We start from the raw sequence: 21,882 nt of genomic DNA, 5'->3' as shown, positions 1-21,882 counted from the left end.
TTGAATTACATGTGGTAGTTCATTACATTTCTCCACTCCAACAAATGTGAGTTATCTCCATTAATAGAGGGAAGGACAGACTTAGGTGAACTTTATGGTGTATATATATATATATATATGGTATATATACATATACCATATATATATATATATATATGGTATATGTATATATACCATATATATATATATATATACATATATATATATATATATAAAAGACTTATAAACTTTTATTAAAATATGTAACTTTAACATACATTATGGGTTTCTGTCCAGATAAAGAAGAGAAAGCAAGTAAGAGTGCCAGGAAAGAACTATAGAAGGTTGCCTCTTTCACAGTTTTTTATTTATTTGTTTATTTTATTTAATTTTTTTAAAAAGTTTATTTATTTTGTGACAGAGAGACAGCGTGAGGAGGGGAGGAGCGGTGAGAGAGGGAGACACAGAATCCGAAGTAGGCTCCAGGTTCTGAGCTGTCAGCACACAGCCCATGCGGGACTCGAACTGACAGACCACGAGATCATGACCTGAGCCGAAGTCCTACGCTCAACTGACTGAGCCACTCAAGCACCCCCACGTTTTTTGTTTTTCTTTTTCCTTTAAATAAAAATCCAATTTGCAAAAGTTCATGGCAATACTTCTATAGACACCAATTTATACTGGGTAACCACAAGACATGGCACATGAAAATACGCTAATGTTCCTGCCTTTAGGAAATATGTTCCCCAGCAAGATTCATGGGCTCAAACACTGGCACTCACTATTTTACACACCACCGTAAGAAGCATACCCTTAAAACAATGGTCTTGGGGCGCCTGGGTGGCTCAATTGGTTAAGCGTCCAACTTAGGCTTAGGTCATTATCTCCCAGTTTGTGAGTTCGAGTCCCGCACCGGGATCTGTGCTGACAGCTCGGAACCTGGAGCCTGCTTCGGATTCTGTGTCTCCCCCTCTCTCTCTGCCCTTCCTATGCTTGTTCTGTGTCTCTCTGTCTCTCTCTCTTAAAAATAAATAAATAAACGTTAAAAAAAAAAAAGACAATGGCCTTTTCCTTAAGGAAATACAATATGGGTACAAAGTGTATAAAAACAAGTGAATCAGGAAAGATATGATGATAAGCTGTTAAATTAAGGAAAATGATTCATTAAAAAATAGGGGCGCCTGGGTAGCTCAGTCGGTTAAGCATCTGACTTCAGCTCAGGTCATGATCTTACAGTCTGCAAGTTCGAATCCCATGTCAGGCTCTGTGCTGACAGCTCAGAGATTGGAGACTGCTTCAGATTGTGTCTCCCTCTCTCTCTGCCCCTCATCTGCTCACACTCTCTCTCTTAAAAATAAACACACAAAAATTTTTTTTTAAATAAACCAAAGTGTCGACAGTATGTATATTAAGTGTCTGTGTGTGTGTGTTGGGTATGTATGTAAACTCTGTAGTCTTCAATCCTAAAAAAATAAAGATTTGGGTAAATTAAAAATTTGACAGTAAACAGAGAAAGGTCTATAGGTTGTCCTGAGATATGATGTGGTTGGGAATGAAGAAAAGAGGCAGGGCTACAAACCTGCCATTCGGGGTATAGGTTATAATTAAAAAGAAATGGTTCCAAGTTGTACTATCTTACAAAGGATTCACTTCTCTGAAATAATTAGAGAGAAGGAATTTCATTCTCTGAAAGATTCTATGCAGGACCATTTATTGCTTCTCGATATAATTTCTGACACAGTACATGCAAACTCAAGGAAAAAGATGGTGAGCCTCAATAACATGTTTTGTTATTCTAGGATTTTAAGTATACATGTTAAAGGCCTATTGAAATTTGTTACATAAAAATTTTATATCTACTGAATAAAAACTGTAAGGGTAAGGAAAAAAATAAGAAAAAAAAGAGAAAAGAAAGCTTAAGAAGAAGATATCAAAATTGCTTAAGTATATTCAAATCATATAAAAAAGAATGGAAAGGGTAAAGCAGTATCACATTTTTGAAAACTGTCAGTTGATAACTGAAGATTTAAAATGAACTATGGTAGTTATGGAGAAAGCAAAAAATAAAATGTTAAAAATTAAAAATTAAGACAAACTGCCAAACAAAACAATGTTACCACTAACTAAAGCAATCTTACCACTACTATCAGTGACATTACTGGGAAGCCACTTGCAATTTTCGATGTTAGTTGTTGCTTCTAATAATGGATATCTTGGAATTTCTTAGAAAAACTCTATGTGCTGGTTCTAGGAGCCTTTCTGTCCTTAGTCAGAATCAAGCTTCTTCCATTTGTTTTGTGTTTTAGGATGCTGCTTAAATTGGTCTGAAATAGGACTCTTCCACATCTTCCCCAACCCAAAATCTCTGAATACCACTATTTCACAATACTATAAAAACTGAGAACTATTTGGATGAAATAAAACATGTAATTCTTTGAGAGATCAAACAGAAGAAACCGTAAGTGGGTACTATTAATTACTTCTTTACTATTTATCTGAACATCTAAATAGACTCTCCTTACTATTAAAAAAACACAACTGGAAGGATGTAAAAGACTATACACTACTGGAGGACAGGACTACATATACCATTTCACAGCACCCTCACTGCAGTCCCATGATGACTGGGGTGTTAATTTTATAATACATTTGTTCTCCCTGAATGGATCATCGCACAGAAATAATAACAAGTATATATAGCATACCTGCTCTTTGATGGAGTCTTACTCTATGTACCATTTCAACAATAAAAACGTTTTGCTCCCACTGTGGCATATTTCAAAATGTGTCAGCATGCGCATCTGTTCAAGCATTAGTGCCTATGAAAGGGATGCTTTTCATCTTTTTAAATTTTCTAATAAGAACATTGTATTGATTTTTTAAAAAAACATCAAGAAACCTACCGAGGTTCCCACAAAAAAAAATATATAAGTATCTTTTTACTTTTAAAAAGATGGATTACAAAAAGTAACAATATGAAAAAAAAAAGACAAAAAAACTCTAAGAAAATTTGCAAATGCTATTTTACCTTCACTGTTACTAAAATTTTCTGAAAGTTACAAGTTTTTATTTCATTCAGATCACCTGAAGCAGAGACTTCATAGGTGTAAAGCTTTGCAATCTTCATATATTTCATTCATTTAAAAAAAATTTTTTTTAACGTTTGTTTATTTTTGAGACAGAGAGAGACAGAGCATGAATGGGGGAGGGTCAGAGAGAGGGAGACACAGAATCTGAAACAGGCTCCAGGCTCTGAGCTGTCAGCACAGAGCCCGACGCGGGGCTTGAACTCACTGACCGTGAGATCATGACCTGAGCCGAAGTCGGACGCTTAACCGACTGAGCCACCCAGGCGCCCCATTTCATTCATTTTTAAAGTGCTTCACATTGAAAATATAAACATTCTTGATCCCAGATCCAAAATCCAATATCTGATTATATGAATAAGTCATTTATAAAATAAGTTTTAAAAAGGAAAAGGAAAAAAGATATTTTCAGAGATGAAATTTAGTACTAGAATTTGGGAAATTCATACCTCATCAGTGTTATAGATAATCTGGAGTCCTGAGGAAATCATTTCCACAAGGTAAAGGAGATACAGTGACACTGTATTTATCTGAAAAACAATATTAAAAGGTTAAAGGAAATAACAGAAAGACTATGTTATGAAGGAGCTAAAATTACAAGTCATTTGCTCTAATAGTGGCAAATAAAAACTATTTCTTTTTTTAGTTCCTAATAAAATCCCAGCTTTGAATATAAAACTCTAAAATCCTCAAATTCCCTGTGATGGTTAATATCTGATTAGGAAAATGGCCACAAATAGAACTGTTAGCAACTGTTTCTGTAACATTTGTTTTAGAAGATTTATTTCCAAATTCTGAGTCTAACTTACCCTACTTTGAAGTAGTTTTGCCCCACAGGCAGCTATGTAATGTCAATTCATCTCAAATGTATGTAAATGAAAAAGTTATTTGGCACGTAAGACATTAGGACTTTGCCAGTACACCATAAATAATAGGCAGCAAATCTTGAAAACAGTCTTATTCTCAGAGAATGCACAGTTGATGTAAGCAACTGCAGGGACATACTGATTTTAATCAATGGTATAGCATAGAATTTAAAATATATTTATGAACAAATGAGTTTTATAAACAAATGACATTTTTTTCTTTTAGTCTGTCTATTAAAGATAGACATTATATGATAGAAAAGAAAATAAAGACAATAATGTCCACTTTAGCAAAAAAAGATTCTCACAAAAATCCTGAAGGGGATGTGTAAATTGTCTTAAGGAAACAAATAGTGAAAGATAAACACTACAACAAAGACAAACCTTGAATATATGCTAAAGAAGCCAGTCACAAAAGACCATATATTGTATGATTCCATGTATATAAAATTTACAGAATAGGAGTATTTATAGAAATAGAAAGACTGGTGATTGCCTAGGGCGGGGGGCTTTGTGGGAGATGGGGAGTGACTGCTAATGAGCACAGATTTCTTTATGGGATAATGAGAATATTCTGAAATTGACTATGATAGTGGTTGTACAACTCTGTATTATAAAAATCAATGAATTGTACACTTTAAATAGGTGAATTGTATGTTATATGAATTGTTTCTTAATAAAGCTGTTATATAATAAACAAACACATATATAGGAAACAGTAAAAAATTAGCTAGGAAAATGATTATTTAAAAACAAAGATAAAGCACAATGTAATTTTGTCCTTATGTGATTCTAACCCAGAAGATTATTACCCTCCCACAGCTTTGGTGTCTTGTACCTTCCTCAACTTTCCTCCAATCCTTACCAAGGAACTGACAGAAAGCTGGGGCAGAAAATTATTCGTGTCTGAGACGCCTTGGACAAAGCATGCCTGTGCTGTCAGGTGTGTTGGGTATCTCTGCCCAATCATCTTTGCCTTAGACATCTTTGTCACAAGCATTTTACTGCAAACATTATCAGTGTGTATATTTTCTCCACTAAACTAAATGGCCATGAGGCAATTTGGCCGTAAAAGATAAAAAAAATAACTGGTTGACAGTTTGATTTGACAGTTTGGTTTTATTTCTCCATTGATGTGAAACTCCCACTTTTATATTATATGTCTTATATTTTCATAATCATCTTTTTGTATTCCATACTTTTTGTATTATATAAATCTTAGACCTCATAATGGTCTATGTAATGACACAGAGTTTTGAACCCACATTTCCCAGAGAACCATCAAATGTCTAGGAATAAACATGTGACAAGATGCCAAGAACAAACAACAGGGTAGATGTCTTTCACAACGTAATGCAAAGACCAATTACAAATACGCACCCTAGTATTTGGAAACTGATATCCCTCTCAGTGAAGGAAGAAATTTTAGTGAATAATGAAAAAGTATAATGCCAAATGAGGAGAAAATCAACAAGTAAGAAAGATGTATTAACTCTGAACCAAAGATTTTGAAAAAAAATGCTCAGGTACATCCAAAAAATAAAACCAGTTATTTGCACAATGTTCCCATGAATCTATACATATTTTAAATGCATTTAGCATTTGGTATTTCACAAAAAAGACTTTTTAATTTTGTCATTCGTTTTTCATGTTATATTATGTCCTTTTTAATGTCCCTCTTTTATTTTTTGTGATTTTATCTTTCAAAGTAAAATTGCCTTACAGCCAATTAGTTATGCGGTGAAAATACATGCAGCGAAAATTCTTGCAGCAAAGATGCTCACTGAAACTACCTAAAACCACCACCAGGTCCTGGCAGAGTAGGTGGCTCTCTCAGGAAGCAGAACTATCTTAGATGTCTCCTGACTTCTCAGCATTCAAAGTCCAGTGGGTGTAAGGGTCTTGTCAAGGTCCAAGTAAGCCAGACAGAAAGATACAAGATTCTGGGTTTAGGTTTTTTAGACTGACATAAACTTTTGAATGGCCCTTCTCAGAACATGGTGGAAAAGAGCTTCAAACCACTGCCAGGTTTACCCAAATATTTTCTTACATGTAAACACTGATACTGGCCTATTAGAAATGACTTCAAAGAAATTTTATCACTATGGATAACCATTTACAAACTACACTTCCAAGAGCTCTTTGCTCTCATTTCTGGGATGCTTCTGTGAGAAAATATCATCAAGTGGCAAACTGTACAGAAACAGCCAAATAACAGGTTGACCAGCATTTATTTAAAATCTGCTATGAGCCAGGCACTAAGCTTAAATTCTGGGATACAAAAATAAATGAACCATTATCTTCTGGAAATCCTATTTCAAACAGTAAACATATTTGTCAAAGCAAAAGGTACATAAAACCTAATTATGTTATAATTATAAGGAGAAGGTAGAGCAACATATAATACTAATAATTCCCCAAGGAATTGGTTAGAAATAAGTGTAAGAGTTTCTGCCACATAGAAATGGGGACACTGTGCTTTCTATGTCTAAAGAAGTCATACTAAAGTAAGACATTTCAGATCTCTAGAGAGAGAGGGACTATAAAAAGGACATACTCTTATTTTAGTAAGGAATATATGAATGATAAGTATTCTGTCCTAAAGACAGCAGAACCAAATGATGAGAAGGAAGAAAACTCATTAAAGATAAATAGCATATATAATACTTATATCCTAAAAACAAGGCAACAGGATGTCCAGCTAAAAGAAGTACACAGATATGAGGAAAAAAAAGTGAAAACAAAACAAAATCCTACAGTGCATGGTTAGCCTAGGTATAAAATTTAATATACTATATAAGACAAAATTTATAGACTCCAGCAATGCCTTTTGGAATTACATTTTAGGGGTATGTTTATAGCTTTGTTGAAGGTTGATATATCAAAAATGAGCTGTCATGTAACAAAAATTTCTGATTTGCTGTTATATCACTGTCAACTGTCTTTTATTCCCTAGTTCCTACGTGTTGAAGTTCTTCTAAATTTTATAAGTACAAGCTTTTGTCATGGAAAGAACAGTGAGAGCCCTTCTTTTAGACAGTAATAATATTATAAACCATCCACTTGCCCTTTTTTGCTTGCAGACCAAGACCTCAGTCTGACTTAATGCTCAATCACAATAACTAACTCAGCCCTGGCAGTTTTCATTTCACTTCTCCATTTTATGGTTGGTTTTCTACTTTTATTTTAAACAATTTATGAAATCTATTTTATGAAATTTATAAATACCCTAAAATCTTCTACAACCTGAGTGTACACAGAGAAGAAGAAAACCTGTAGTCTTCTCCTTTTACCTGAAGATGGCCATATTCCTCATGGGAGAGGATCTCATCTCCCGTATGCACATTGAAAACAGAGTGAAGACAGGTTGCTGGGCGTGGGTCCTGCTTAAACTGCTGGACCTAGAATCAAACACAAAATTCAAATAGTACTCATAACTCACATTTTCATCCAACTTTAGAAGTTATAAATTATTTTTCATGAAACTTTTTAATGACGAAAGCTATAGCTTAAAAGCAGAGGACAGAGCAAAGCAGAAATGTTATTTTTTTCTAAAGAAAGAAAACAGAAAAAAACTCATAACTACTAATTTTAATAGTTAACATGATTGTTGAATATTTAATTATTTCACAAATAGCAAATAAAGTGTAGTAGGGACCTTGTTAATGCGGTAGCAATGGCTTTTGCAACCGTTTTGTATCATTTTATTTTAGAGTCAAATAATGGTTCAGTCTGTGGGACAGGATTTCAGTGATTACAACCCACTGTATTGCTATTTGAAAATGCTTCTATGATACTCAATGAAAAAGTGCTTCAGATCTCATTCTAATTCAGTTGGTGTTCAAAACTTCAAATGCTATTTCCTTCTCTAAGGATCACAAATTGTAACCTATGCTCCTTTCTTTTCATTTCCTTTGCCACATATACTCTCCTTACAAGGCACCAATTCCAAGAGAACATAGATCATACCTGTACTTATCAACTGCATATAAAATCAAACCATTTTAGAATACTAAGTAAATACTAAATGACCTAACAGCCTCCAAGGGAAAAAAAAAATCTATCTACTTTTTTAGGGCTTGTTCAATTCAATTTGGCAAACATTTTCTGATACCAATCATATGCCAAGTACTATGCCAGCCCTTGAAATTATGAGATGAATAAAAACAGAGAATGGATAGAATAAATCAAAGCTATATGTGAAGCTTTTCCTCCTTGAAAAGATATAAGTGATGATAATATCTGCATGGTTATGATTTTGTCTTGTTTCACTTGGCTAAGAAAGCACATGGAGCTATATTCTCTTCCTCACCTTCAAATTTCTTCTCATATTTAAAACTCTATCTCCAAAAAACACCTTCTTTTATGAAGTCCCTTCTGAACTGTACCTCAAATTCCTTTCCCTGGACTCCTACATCAGGGTGTTTATTCTTCAAAATTTCTTCTCTCTTTTTATACACTCTTACTATCTTTAAGCTTCTACAAGTTACACTATCCGATATAGAGCCACTAGCTACAGGCAACTAATTAAATTACAATTAAACAAAGTTTAGAAATTCAGTCCCTCATTTACACTGACTACATATCAAATAGCCGTATGTGCTTAGGGGCTTCTTCAAAGTTCAACACAGTAATACAGTGCATGTCTACCATCACAGAAAGTTCACTGGACACTACTGTGCTAAAGGGCTAATATATTTTTGCACACCCTCAAGAGCCCTGCAAATACTCCATAAACAAATGCATAGCCTTCCTTATGACTGAAGTCAAGAAACTGAAAGCAAGGCCCTACCATTAGATAGTTAGGAATGAGAGGATGAGGATGAAGGTAGAGATGTATATCTTCTATCTATAAAATGACCAAGACATCCAGTATTAACAGAAGAAGATGAGAAGGCTATCCATTCTCAGTATCTGAAACTGCTGGCTACAGTCTTAGTCTACACAAATAGAAATCAATGCGGTCACCCCTTTTACACTACCATGATTATTATCTCAAAGTGATGAACATTACTCTGGGCTCTCAGACAAAAATATGCTTAAATTAAAATAAAATACATTTTACCTATTGATAAAGATCTGAAAGAATAAGGTTTTTATTACTTTAAGAAAGTTATTACGACAGGGCACTGGGGTGGGTAAGTCATTTAAGTGTCCAACCCTTGATTTCAGTTCAGGTCATGGTCTTAACAGTTCATGAGATTGAGCCCTGTGAAGGGCTCTGCGCTGACAGCTTGGAGACTGTTTGGGATTCTCTCTCTCTCCGTCTGTCTCTACCCATCCCGTGCTTGTATGAGCTCTCTCTCTCAAAATAAGTAAATAAACATTAAAAAAAAAAGTTATTGCTACAGTTGATAACATAGTGTTTGTCATTTGTCTTCAAGATACACAAGTACCCAGTATGAGAATTTATATTATATTCAATCACTGTGCCAGGGGAAAAAAGAAGACCCAGACTATAGAAGCTTTGAAAATTAATGAGGCATTGTTATATGTGAATTGTAGAGAACAACTATTCTTGAAATCAGTAAAAAAAAACAAAAAAACAAAAAAACAAACAAAAAAAACAAGGGACATTAATCAGTATTTTATATGTTGGGCACCTGGAAAGTAAAAATAAAGAACAATTAAGGCAAAATTTTCTAAACCAAAAAAATCTAAAATAATGTTTTCTCAACTTGTATTTTTAGATTTTTCCTGGAAACTTAAATAATTGTGAATAAACAGCTTATCATTTATGAAAAGGTGAGTAATTTGTCATCCATTCTTAATTTATAGACCTAACACAGAATTTAGATGGGAATACCATCTCATAAGGGAATCCCAGAAGAATAAATTTTATAAAATTTTAATGACTTTTAATAAACTAGATACTACTCAGTAACATTTTAGACAAATTTTTTATATAGATAGCTAGGGACAGAAACGTTCATAGCCCATTATAAAGGAAATCCGTGCCTTCCAAACTACTCAAAGGAAATTGAATTTATTTTGAAAAATTCTGAATACTTCTCCCAGGGGTGGGGGTGGGGGTGGGGGTGGTGATGGTATTAGAAAATAGAATAAATGAGAGAATATGAACATTTAAAGGTAAAAAACAATTCCTAATATGACTAAGTAGGCATTAAGATAAGTAAGTGGAAAGATAATAATAGAAATCAGATCGCTCTACATTCTGCAAATCAAGGACAACTCTATTCATTCAAATGCATAATGAATTAAAATCTTTTCAGTAGTATTTTTAGAAAATGTGTCAGGAAGCATGTCATGATTTTACTTCAGAAGACAAAGAAAATAAACCTTGAAGTCAAATAAAAAATTATTGCTATAAATACACTTCACGTTAGTTTTACAAAAAAGGCAAAAAATATATATTTCACATTTTAAAATATGCAAACATATTTTAAATATTCTACTACATATTTCTACAGCTATAGAATCATGAAGAAAATGGTGGGCATCAATGAGGTGAAGGTTTGGTAGGAGGCAGTGAGCCGGGCATGTGTGGTTAAATCTCTGAGTCAGTCCTTCACAGTCACATGTGAATTATGAAAATATCCTTCATTCCTACTCTAGAAGGTTATGGGGATCAAAAAAGATTACAACAATAAAAATGCTTTAAAATATGTAAAACCCTGTATTTTGTGGTATGCATACATACCTAATCCTAATATGATCTACACCTTCTTACAACTCACATTTACTTTGTCTAACATCATAACTACACAAAGGAAAGAAATGTTAATTCTTTATAATTTAAGAAATTCAGGACAGATTAAGCTGTATTCAAAAGAACACATAATTGTGAAGATTGGTTAGTAAGGTTGAGTAATATTCAGAAAGGGATATTAACAATTGGTTAAGCCACAAAGACCCTTTTTTATCATCATTTCCTTCCTTTTGATAAACATTACTTATTTAAGTCTGTCAGCTTGCTTAATAAACATATGAAATTCACTGGTCTCACAATGTTTCCTTGAGAAAAAAGTTAATTCACAGACATTAGGCATTCATGAGATGATAAATGTGAAATAAACAGTAAACTTCCCACACTTAGGAAAAAAAAAATTAATCACAATTACTTCAATATATATGACATACTAGTTTAAGTCAAGTATGACAATATGATTTATTTCAAGCACTGAAAAACCTTTATAATAATGATTTGCAAAGTGAAATCTCAGTAGACAATTACAGGTTTGTTACATATCTCTATTATGAGCTGGTGAATAAATTTACTTTTTCTGCCAACTAACATTTTCTTGTTGCCACATTCTGATAGAGTATAATTTTTTTTTCAGTTTTGACTTCAGATACAGATCTTAAAAAAATATACAATCACAAAAACTTAATGTAATATTTACATAAAAACATAAAATATTAAGTGATAAAAACATAAAACATTCATAATTACTAATGTACATCTTTGCTACTGAATCATCAAACCTGGGGATGATCTTGGAGACTCATATACTCACTAATGTATATGGACCCAGGGACACAGATATGTAGGTAAGTAGGAGAATTATCATCTTATATTTGCATAGAATCTTAGACTTTTTATTATGTATATTATTTTAATAATAATTATTATAATTACTGATTTTTACGTATATTATTTTACTTTCCACAATATCCCTGTAAAATCTGCTATTTTCTCAGCCAAAAATTCCTGTCCTCTTTACATGTAAATGATGAAGTATTTTTAAAGTTCAATTACGCCAGGGCAAGCACATGTGCAAAAGGATTTGGATAAGAATTTTCTTAAGTAATATATTGGTTACAATTATGGATATTGTAACGTTCCTGAGAAACTGAGTCTTTATCAAGCAAACACCAGATCCAACATACAAACAAATTAAAGCCTAAATAACAATTCTCAGTCACCTCTTGCTTACGGTGTTTCTTTAATTTCAGTATTTCAAACCCTGGGCTGGGAAGGCAGGGCTGTTTTAAGCTATCTAGACTGCTCTAGGATGTGACTTTACCTTTTGAAAGTACATTCTTCTTTAGAAGATGCTATTGCTATACTGGTTAAATTAATCCTTCAGAACGATGTGAGAATTCCAGTCCACACTACAGTGTTTTACCTTATCGGCCTGACGCATATAGCAGTAGAGAATTCCTCTCATACATTTTATAGCCGAGTGCTCCAGCTCATGGGTCCTTCCCTTGTCATCATCAATGCGCCTGGGTAAGAGAGATAACTCATGAAACAAATTGGAAATGCATTTGAAAAGGAAGCAGAGCTTTCAGTAATTAAGTATTTAACTATCTGACTAATCCTATGTTCTGGCCACATCTACTAATTCTGTAACAGTGAAACTCCATTTTCCCAGCAGATGTAGAAATGCTGCAATAAAAAAAAAAAAAAGTCCTATGATGAAACTTGTGTTGATTTCTCCTTCTTTTAAGGAAGTTAGCCAATTGCTTCAAAATAGCATACAATATTTCTACACTGACTCGGCTAAAACTTTAAAGGATATTCTAAATTGGAAAAACCAACCAAAAGATTTTTTTTTTAATATGCTGTTACAGAGTAGAGGCGATTTTTAACACCAATCCCTTTAGGTTATGCAATGGTTTGATTCAAGGCAACACAGATTAATGTAGGCACATGCGTTCTTTGGTCTACCATGTGTTTAATAATGTCAAGGTGGGCACTTTAGTCAAAGATTCCTTTAAAAAAACACACATCCAGTATGACACATGATGTATTTGGGGAGTTTTATACTCTTGGGTCTTAGTTTAAAATCAATCGACCATTGTTTATATCTCTTGATTTTAAAAAGAAAAAAATCAGTTAAAATGTAACTATTTAGCAAGATGAAGATATTCTTCTAACTTTAGGTTCCTTTTTTACCATGGATCAAAAGGTAGATGACATTTAACCATGACTGAAAAATGAAAGTAACTTATTCATTGTTTCACTGAATCGTAACTAAAATATCTGGCACTCATCCTCCCTTGATAAAAAGTATCACCCGTCTCCTTAAAAAGTAGACTACAATTTCTTCCTATTCTAACTGCGAATCTCATCTACCACTATGAGAAAGAAGAATGATCATTTTAACATAGCACTGTCAATGTCAGACAAAAGTAAGCTGCTATTAGAATATCATTCCTCCCTCCAATGCAGGTACTGTAGTAAAACCACCATGACTTTGTTCTATGATCTATTTTTCTGTCTAATGTCCAACACAAGTGTTTTAATAGAGGCAAATTATAGCACAGGTAACAGTGGACCATACAAGAGAAAGAGCATACTTCGGGTAGAATAAACTCAATGAAATCTGTGTCCAATTCCAACCTCATCTAAAAATAAAACAAAATAAAATTCAAGTTTTTCTAAAATTGTCTTTTTTAAGTTTATTTATTTATTTTGAGAGAGAGAGAGAGAGCCAGGCAAAGAAAGAATCCCAAGGAGATTCCACCCTGACAGCCCCATTCAATGCAAGGCTCGAACTCACAAACTCTGAGATCACAACCTGAGCCAAAGTCAAGAGTCAGACACTTAACTGACAGAACCACCAGGCACCCCATAAAATTGTTTTTAAAATAATTTTCTGCCCCTAATTTTAATAAGCATTTAACCAAAACTAAAATATTCCAGAATAAATCAGCCACTATGAAGAGTTCTTCCCTTTTAATGAAGTTCCCCTATTTCTCCTTTCTTCACCAAATAAAGTAGAAACCAGAAGAATATTTCACTTCTGACTAAGAAAGTAAAACAAACAAACAAACAAACAAACAAAAAAACAGGTGCATTTGAGTAAAAACATTTAGGCTGCCAGGATATATTTATTACCTTTTCACAGATTTAAGGTGAATATGATGACCTGAAATAATTCCTTTATTTTCTACCAGGATCTAGCAATATTCCACTCTCCTTAATAAGCTCTGTGGAGGTAAACTCAAGTTTTAATATGATCTAATGAATACTTTTAATTCTAAAAAATGAATAAATGGAAGAATAATAATCCGTGAATTTACTTATCACACACTTCAAAAACATGTCCTCAAAACAAAGATTTTTGCCTTCATAACCATAATATTATCACCAACTCAAGGAATTATTGTTACTAAATTATCTAATATATATGCTATATCAAATTTACCCAAATATACCCAAGATATACCTTTTAGTATTTATTTCTAATGTGGGATACAATAAAAGATTGCATTTGAGTGCCATGTTTATTTTGTTGACTAATTTAACATTTTATTTCCTTTTTCTTTTTTTAAATGAAGTATGATTAACATACAGTGTTATATTAGTTTCAGGTGTATAATATAATGAGTCAACAATATGGTACTCAATATTCCTGAAGATAAGTGTATTCTTGATCTCCTTTATCTATTTCGCCTATCCCCCCCATCCACCTACCTCCTCTCTGGCAACTACCAGTTTGTTACCTGCATTTAAGAGTATGGTTTCTTGTTTGCCTCTTTTTTGTTTGTTCATTTATTTATTTGGTTTCTTAAATTCCACATATAAATAAATAAACCCACACTTATATGGTTGATTAATATACAACAAAGAAAGTAATAATGTGTAATTGGGAAAAGGCAGTCTCTTCAATAAATGGTGCCAGGAAAACTAAACAGTTACATGCAAAAGAATAAAACTGGACCAGTTCCTTACACTGCACACAAAAATAAACTCCAAATTAATTACTGTGAGACACAAAACCATAAACTTTTTTTTAATTAATTAATTAATTTTTAAAAATATGAAATTTATTATCAAATTGGTTTCCATACAACACACAGTACTCATTCCAACTGGTGCCCCCCTCAATACCCATCACCCACACTCCCATCCCTCCCAACCCCCATCAACCCTGTTTGTTCTCAGTTTTTAAGAGTCTCTTATATTTTGGCTCCCACCCTCTCTAACTGCTTTTTTTCCCCCCTCCCCCATGGTCTTCTGTTAAGTTTCTCAGGATCCACATAAGAGTGAAAACATATGGTATATGTATTTCCCTGTATAACTTACTTCACTTAGCATAAAACTCTCCAGTTCCATCCACGTTGCTACAAAAGGCCAGATTTCATTCTTTCTCATTGCCACATAGTATTCCATTGGGTATACAAATCACAATTTCTTTATCCATTCATCAATTGATGGACATTTAGCCTCTTTGCATAATTTGGCTATTGTTGAAAGTGCTGCTATAAACATTGGGTAGAAGTGCCCCTATGCATCAGTACTCCTGTATCCCTTGGGTAAATTCCTAGCAGTGCTATTGCTGGGTCAAAGGGTAGATCTATTTTTACTGTTTTCAGGAACATCCACACTGTTTTGAGAGCGACTGCACCGGTTTACATTCCCACCAACAGTGCAAGAGGGTTCCCATTTCTCTACATCCTCGCCAGCATCTATAGTCTCCTGATTTATTCATTTTGGCCATTCAGACTGGTGTGCAGTGGTAACTGAGTGTGGTTTTGACTTGTATTTCCCTTATAAGGAGCGACACTGAGCATCATTTCATGTGCCTGTTGGCCATCTGGATGCCCTCTTTAGAGAAGTGTCTACTCATGTCTTCTGCCCATTTCTTCACTGGATTATTTGTCTTTTGGGTGTGCAGTTTGGTGAGCTATTTATAGATTTTGGATACTAGCCCTTTGTCTGATATGTCATTTGCAAATATCTTTTCCCATTTGGTTGCTTGGCTTTTAGTTCTGTTGATTGTTTCCTTGGCAGTGCACAAGCTTGTCATCTTCATGAGGTCCCAACAGTTCATTTTTGCTTTTAATTCCCTAGCCTTTGGGGATATGTCATGTAAGAAATTACTATGGCTGAGGTCAGAGAGGTTTTCTCCTGCTTTCTCCTCTAGGGTTTTGATGGGTTCCTGTCTCACATTCAGGTCCTTTATCCATTTTGAGTTTACTTTTGTGAATGGTGTGAGAAAGTGGTCTAGATTCATCCTTATGCATGTTGCTGTCTGGTTTTCCCAACACCATTTGTTAAAGAGACTGTCTTTTTTCCATTGGATAGTCTTTCCTGCTTTGTCAAAAATTAGTTGGCCATACTTTCATGGGTCTAATTCTGGGGTTTCTATTCTATTCCATTGGTCTATGTGTCTGTTTTTGTGCAATACCATGCTGTCTTGATGATGACAGCTTTGTAGTAGAGGCTAAAGTCTGGGATTGTGATGCCTCCTGCTTTGGTTTCTTCTTCAAAATTACTTTGGCTATTCGGGGCCTTTTGTGGTTCCATATGAATTTTAGGATTGCTTGTTCTAGTTTTGAGAAGAATGCTGGTGCAATTTTGATTGGGACTGCACTGAATGTGTAGATAGCTTTGGGTAGTATTGACATTATAACAATGTTTATTCTTCCAATTACTGAGCACGGAATGGTTTCCATTTCTTTATGTCTTCTTCAATTTTCTTCATAACCATTCTATAGTTTTCAGCATACACATCTTATACTTCTTTGGTTAGGTTTATTCCTAGGTATTTTATGCTTCTTGGTGCAATTGTGAATGGGATCAATTTCTTTGTCTTTCTGTTGCTTCATTATTAGTGTTAAAAATGCAACTGATGGGGCGCCTGGGTGGCGCAGTCGGTTAAGCGTCTGACTTCAGCCAGGTCACGATCTCACGGTCCGTGAGTTCGAGCCCCGCGTCAGGCTCCGGGCTGATGGCTCGGAGCCTGGAGCCTGTTTCCGATTCTGTGTCTCCCTCTCTCTCTGCCCCTCCCCCGTTCATGCTCTGTCTCTCTCTGTCCCAAAAATAAATAAAAAACGTTGAAAAAAAAAATTAAAAAAAAAATGCAACTGATGAAGACATCCTGGGAAGATGGCGGCATAGGAGGATGCTAGGCTCACCATGCGTCCTGCTGACCACTTAGATTCCACCTATAGCTGCCTAAATAACCCAGAAAACCACCAGAAGACTAGCAGAACGGAGTCTCTGGAGCAAAGCGCAGACGAGAGGCCCACGGAAGAGGGTAGGAAGGGTGGCGAGGCGGTGGTGCGCTCCACGGACTGGCGGGAGGGAGCCGGGGCAGAGGGGCACCACCGGCCAAGCAGAGCCCGAGTCTGGCTTGCAAAAGCGGAGGGGCTGGACAGAGTGTGTTCCGACAGCAAGCAGGACTTGACATCTGAAAGGTTATAAGCTAACAGCTCTGCTCAGAGAGCGGGAGGGCTGGAGGACAATGGGAGGGAGAGTCGTTGAGCCCATGACGAAATAACTCATCTTGGCAGGGAACAAAGGTGCTCGCCAGCGCCATCTCCAACGTCCATTCCCCAGCCAAAATCCCAAAGGGAACCAGTTCCTGCCAGGGAACTTGCTTGCACCCCGCAAACACCCAACGCTGTGCATCTGTGGATCCATCCCTCCAGCAGTCTGACCCCCTCCCAAAGCGGATCTTCAATGGAAAAGCAAGCTGAGCCTGCCCCTCCCACCCCTGTGAACCTTGCCGATCCACCCCAGCTAATACACCAGATCCCCAGCACCACAAGCCTGGCAGTGTGCAAGTAGCCCAGACGGGCCACGCCACCCCGCAGTGAATCCCGCCCCTAGGAGAGGGGAAGAGAAGGCACACACCAATCTGACTGTGGCCCCAGCGGTGGGCTGGGGGAAGACATCAGGTCTGACTCCGCCCCGGCCAACAACGCAAGTTATTCAAGACAGCACAGGGGAAGTGCCCCGCAGTCCCGCACCACTCCAGGAACTGTCTAAAATGAACGGAAGAATTCCCCTCAGAAAAACGTCCAGGAAATAACGACAGCTAACAAACTGATCAAAAACGATTTAAACAATATAACAGAAAGTGAATTTAGTATAATAGTCATAAAATTAATCGCTGGCCTTGAAAACAGTATGAAGGACAGCAGAGTATCTCTTGCTACAGAGATCAAGGGACTAAGGAACGGCCAGGAGGAGCTAAAAAATGCTATCCATGAGCTGCAAAATAAAATGGAGACAACTACGGCTCGGATTGAACAGGCAGAGGAGAGAATAGGTAAACTAGAAGATAAAATTATGGAAAAAGAAGAAGCTGAGAAAAAGAAAGATAAAAAAAATCCAGGAGTTTGAGGGGAAAATTAGAGAACTAAGTGATGCACTAAAGAGAAATAATATACGCATAATTGGTATTCCAGAGGAGGAAGAGAGAGGGAAAGGTGCTGAAGGTGTACTTGAAGAAATAATAGCTGAGAACTTCCTGGATCCGGGGAAGGAAAAAGGCATTGAAATCCAAGAGGCACAGAGAACTCCCTTCAGAAGGAACTTGAATCAATCTTCTGCACGACATATCATAGTGAAACTGGGAAAATACAAGGATAAAGAGAATATTCTAAAAGCAGCCAGAGATAAACGTGCTGAAACATATAAAGGGAGACCTATAAGACTCGTGACTGAGCTCTCTACTGAAACTTGGCAGGCCAGAAAAGAATGGCAGGAGATCTTCCATGTGATGAACACAAAAAAATATACAGCCGAGAATCCTTTATCCAGCAAGTCTGTCATTTAGAATAGAAGGAGAGATAAAGGTCTTCCCAAACAAACAAAAACTGAAGGAATTCGTCGCCACCACACCAGCCCTACAAGAGATCCTAAGGGGGATCCTGTGAGACAAAGTACCACAGACATCGCTATAAGCATGAAACCTACGGACATCACAATGACTCTAAACCCTTATCTTTCTATAACACTGAATGTAAATGGACTAAATGCACCAACGAAAAGACATAGGGTATCAGAATGGATAAAAAAACAAGACCCATCTATTTGCTGTCTACAAGAGACTCATTTTAGACCTGAGGACACCTTTAGATTGAGAGTGAGGGGATGGAGAACTATTTATCATGCTACTGGAAGCCAAACGAAAGCTGGAGTAGCCACACTTATACCAAACAAACTACACTTTAAATTAAAGGCTGTAACAAGAGATGAAGAAGGGCATTATATAATAATTACAGGGTCTATCCATCAGGAAGAGCTAACAATTATAAATGTCTATGCGCCGAATACGGGAGCCCCCAAATATATAAAACTATTACTCATAAACATAAGGAACCTTATTGATAACAATGTGGTAATTGCAGGGGACTTTAACACTCCACTTACAGAAATGGATAGATCATCTAGACACACGGTCAATAAAGAAACAAGGGCCCTGAATGATATATTGGATTAGATGGACTTGACAGATATATTTAGAACTCTGCATCCCAAAGCAAAAGAATATACTTTCTTCTCGAGTGTACATGGAACATTCTCCAAGATAGATCACACACTGGGTCACAAAACAGCCCTTCATAAGTATACAAGAATTGAGATCGTACCATGCATACTTTCAGACCACAATGCTGTGAAGCTTGAAATCAACCACAGGAAAAAGTCTGGAAAACCTCCAAAAGCATGGAGGTTAAAGAACACCCTACTAAAGAATGAATGGGTCAACCAGGCAATTAGAAAAGAAATTAAAAAATATATGGAAACAAATGAAAATGAAAATACAACAATCCAAACGCTTTGGGATGCAGCGAAGGCAGTCCTGAGAGGAAAATACATTGCAATCCAGGTCCAACTCAAGGAACAAAAAAATCCCAAATACAAAATCTAACAGCACACCTAAAAGAAATAGAAGCAGAACAGTAAAGACACCCCAAACCCAGCAGCAGAAGAGAAATAATAAAGATCAGAAAAGAAATAAACAACATAGAATCTAAAAAAACTGTAGAGCAGATCAACGAAACCAAGAGTTGGTTTTTTGAAAAAATAAACAAAATTGACAAACCTCTAGCCAGGCTTCTCAAAAAGAAAAGGGAGATGACCCAAATAGATAAAATCATGAATGAAAATGGAATTATTACAACCAATCCCTCAGAGATACAAGCAATTATCAGGGAATACTATGAAAAAGTATATGCCAACAAACTGGACAACCTGGAAGAAATGGACAAATTCCTAAACACCCACAAGCTTCCAAAACTCAATCAGGAGGAAATAGAAAGCTTGAACAGACCCATAACCAGTGAAGAACTTGAATCAGTCATCAAAAATCTCCCGACAAATAATAGTCCAGGACCAGATGGCTTCCCAGGGGAGTTCTACCAGACGTTTAAAGCAGAGATAATACCCATCCTTCTCAAGCTATTCCAAGAAATAGAAAGGGAAGGAAAACTTCCAGACTCATTCTATGAAGCCAGCATTACTTTGATTCCTAAACCAGACAGAGACCCAGTAAAAAGAGAGACTACAGGCCAATATCCCTGATGAATATGGATGCAAAAATTCTCAATAAGATACTAGCAAATCGAATTCAACAGCATATAAAAAGAGTTATTCACCAGGATCAAGTGGGATTCATTCCTGGGATGCAGGGCTGGTTCAACATTCGCAAATCAATCAATGTGATACATCACATTAATAAAAGATAAGAACCATATGATCCTGTCAATCGATGCAGAAAAGCCATTTGACAAAATTCAGCAACGTTTCTTAACAAAAACCCTTGAGAAAGTCGGAATAGAAGGAACATACTTAAACATCATAAAAGCCATTTATGAAAAGCCCACAGCCAACATCATCCACAATGGGGAAAAACTGAGAGCTTTTTCCCTGAGATCAGGAACACGACAGGGATGTCCACTCTCACCACCGTTGTTTAACATAGTGTTGGAAGTTCTAGCATCAGCAACCAGACAACAAAAGGAAATCAAAGGCATCAAAATTGGCAAAGATGAAGTCAAGCTTTCACTTTTTGCAGATGACATATTATACATGGAAAATCCAAGGGACTCCTCCAAAAGCCTGCTAGAACTGATAAATGAATTTAGCAAAAATGCAGGATACAAAATCAATGTACAGAAATCAGTTGCATTCTTATACACTAATAATGAAGCAACAGAAAGACAAATAAAGAAATTGATCCAATTCACAATTCCACCAAGAAGCAAAAAATACCTAGGGATAAATCTAACCAAAGATGTACAAGATCTGTATGCTGAAAACTATAGAAAGCTTATGAAAGAAATTGAAGAAGGTATAGAGAAATGGAAAGACACTCCGTGCTTATGGATTGGAAGAATAAATATTGTCAAAATGTCAATACTACCCAAAGCTATCTACACATTCAATGCAATCCCAATCAAAATTGCACCAGCATTCTTCTCAAAACTAGAACAAGCAATCCTAAAATTCATATGGAACCACAAAAGGCCCCGAATAGCCAAAGTAATTTTGAAGAAGAAGACCAAAGCAGGAGGCATCACAATCCCAGACTTTAGCCTCTACTACAAAGCTGTCATCATCAAGACAGCATGGTATTGGCACAAAAACAGACACATAGACCAATGGAATAGAATAGAAACCCCAGAACTAGACCCACAAACGTATGGCCAACTAATTTTTGACAAAGCAGGAAAGACTATCCAATGGAAAAAAGACAGTCTCTTTAACAAATGGTCCTGGGAGAACTGGACAGCAACATGCAGAAGGATGAAACTAGACCACTTTCTTACACCAGTCACAAAAATAAACTCAAAATGGATAAAGGACCTGAATGTGAGACAGGAACCCATCAAAACCCTAGAGGAGAAAGCAGGAAAAGACCTCTCTGACCTCAGCCGTAGCAATTTCTTACTTGACACATCCCCAAAGGCAAGGGAATTAAAAGTAAAAATGAACTACTGGGACCTCATGAAGATAAAAAGCTTCTGCATAGCAAAGGAAACAACCAACAAAACTAAAAGGCAACCAACGGAATGGGAAAAGATATTTGCAAATGACATATCAGACAAAGGGCTAGTATCCAAAATCTATAAAGAGCTCATCAAACTGCACACCCAAAAAACAAATAACCCAGTGAAGAAATGGGCAGAAGACATGAGTAGACACTTCTCTAAAGAAGACATCCAGATGGCCAATAGGCACATGAAAAGATGCTCAACGTTGCTCCTCATCAGGGAAATACAAATCAAAACCACACTCAGAT

General features: G+C 36.0%; 1 protein-coding gene across 7 annotated transcripts in view; it reads right to left on the bottom strand.

Moving 5' to 3' along the window:
• Window positions 1-21,882, bottom strand: part of PHKB (phosphorylase kinase regulatory subunit beta) — a 258,751-nt gene that overhangs the window by 179,951 nt on the left and 56,918 nt on the right. For 6 of the 7 annotated variants that reach the window (XM_007096703.3, XM_007096704.3, XM_042969771.1 and 3 more), the window contains 3 exons: window positions 12,022-12,121; window positions 7,225-7,332; window positions 3,515-3,595 (listed from right to left, as the gene is read on the bottom strand). In XM_007096703.3, coding sequence (XP_007096765.2) covers window positions 3,515-3,595; window positions 7,225-7,332; window positions 12,022-12,121 — 289 coding nt within the window. Of the gene's footprint in view, window positions 1-3,514; window positions 3,596-7,224; window positions 7,333-12,021; window positions 12,122-13,739; window positions 13,832-21,882 lie in introns of all 7 variants that reach the window. The other variant, XM_042969774.1, reaches the window with a different exon arrangement.

This window comes from Panthera tigris, chromosome E2, assembly GCF_018350195.1.
Source record: "Panthera tigris isolate Pti1 chromosome E2, P.tigris_Pti1_mat1.1, whole genome shotgun sequence".
Lineage (NCBI taxonomy): Eukaryota > Metazoa > Chordata > Mammalia > Carnivora > Felidae > Panthera > Panthera tigris.
This window is presented reverse-complemented; position numbering and strand designations above follow the sequence as displayed.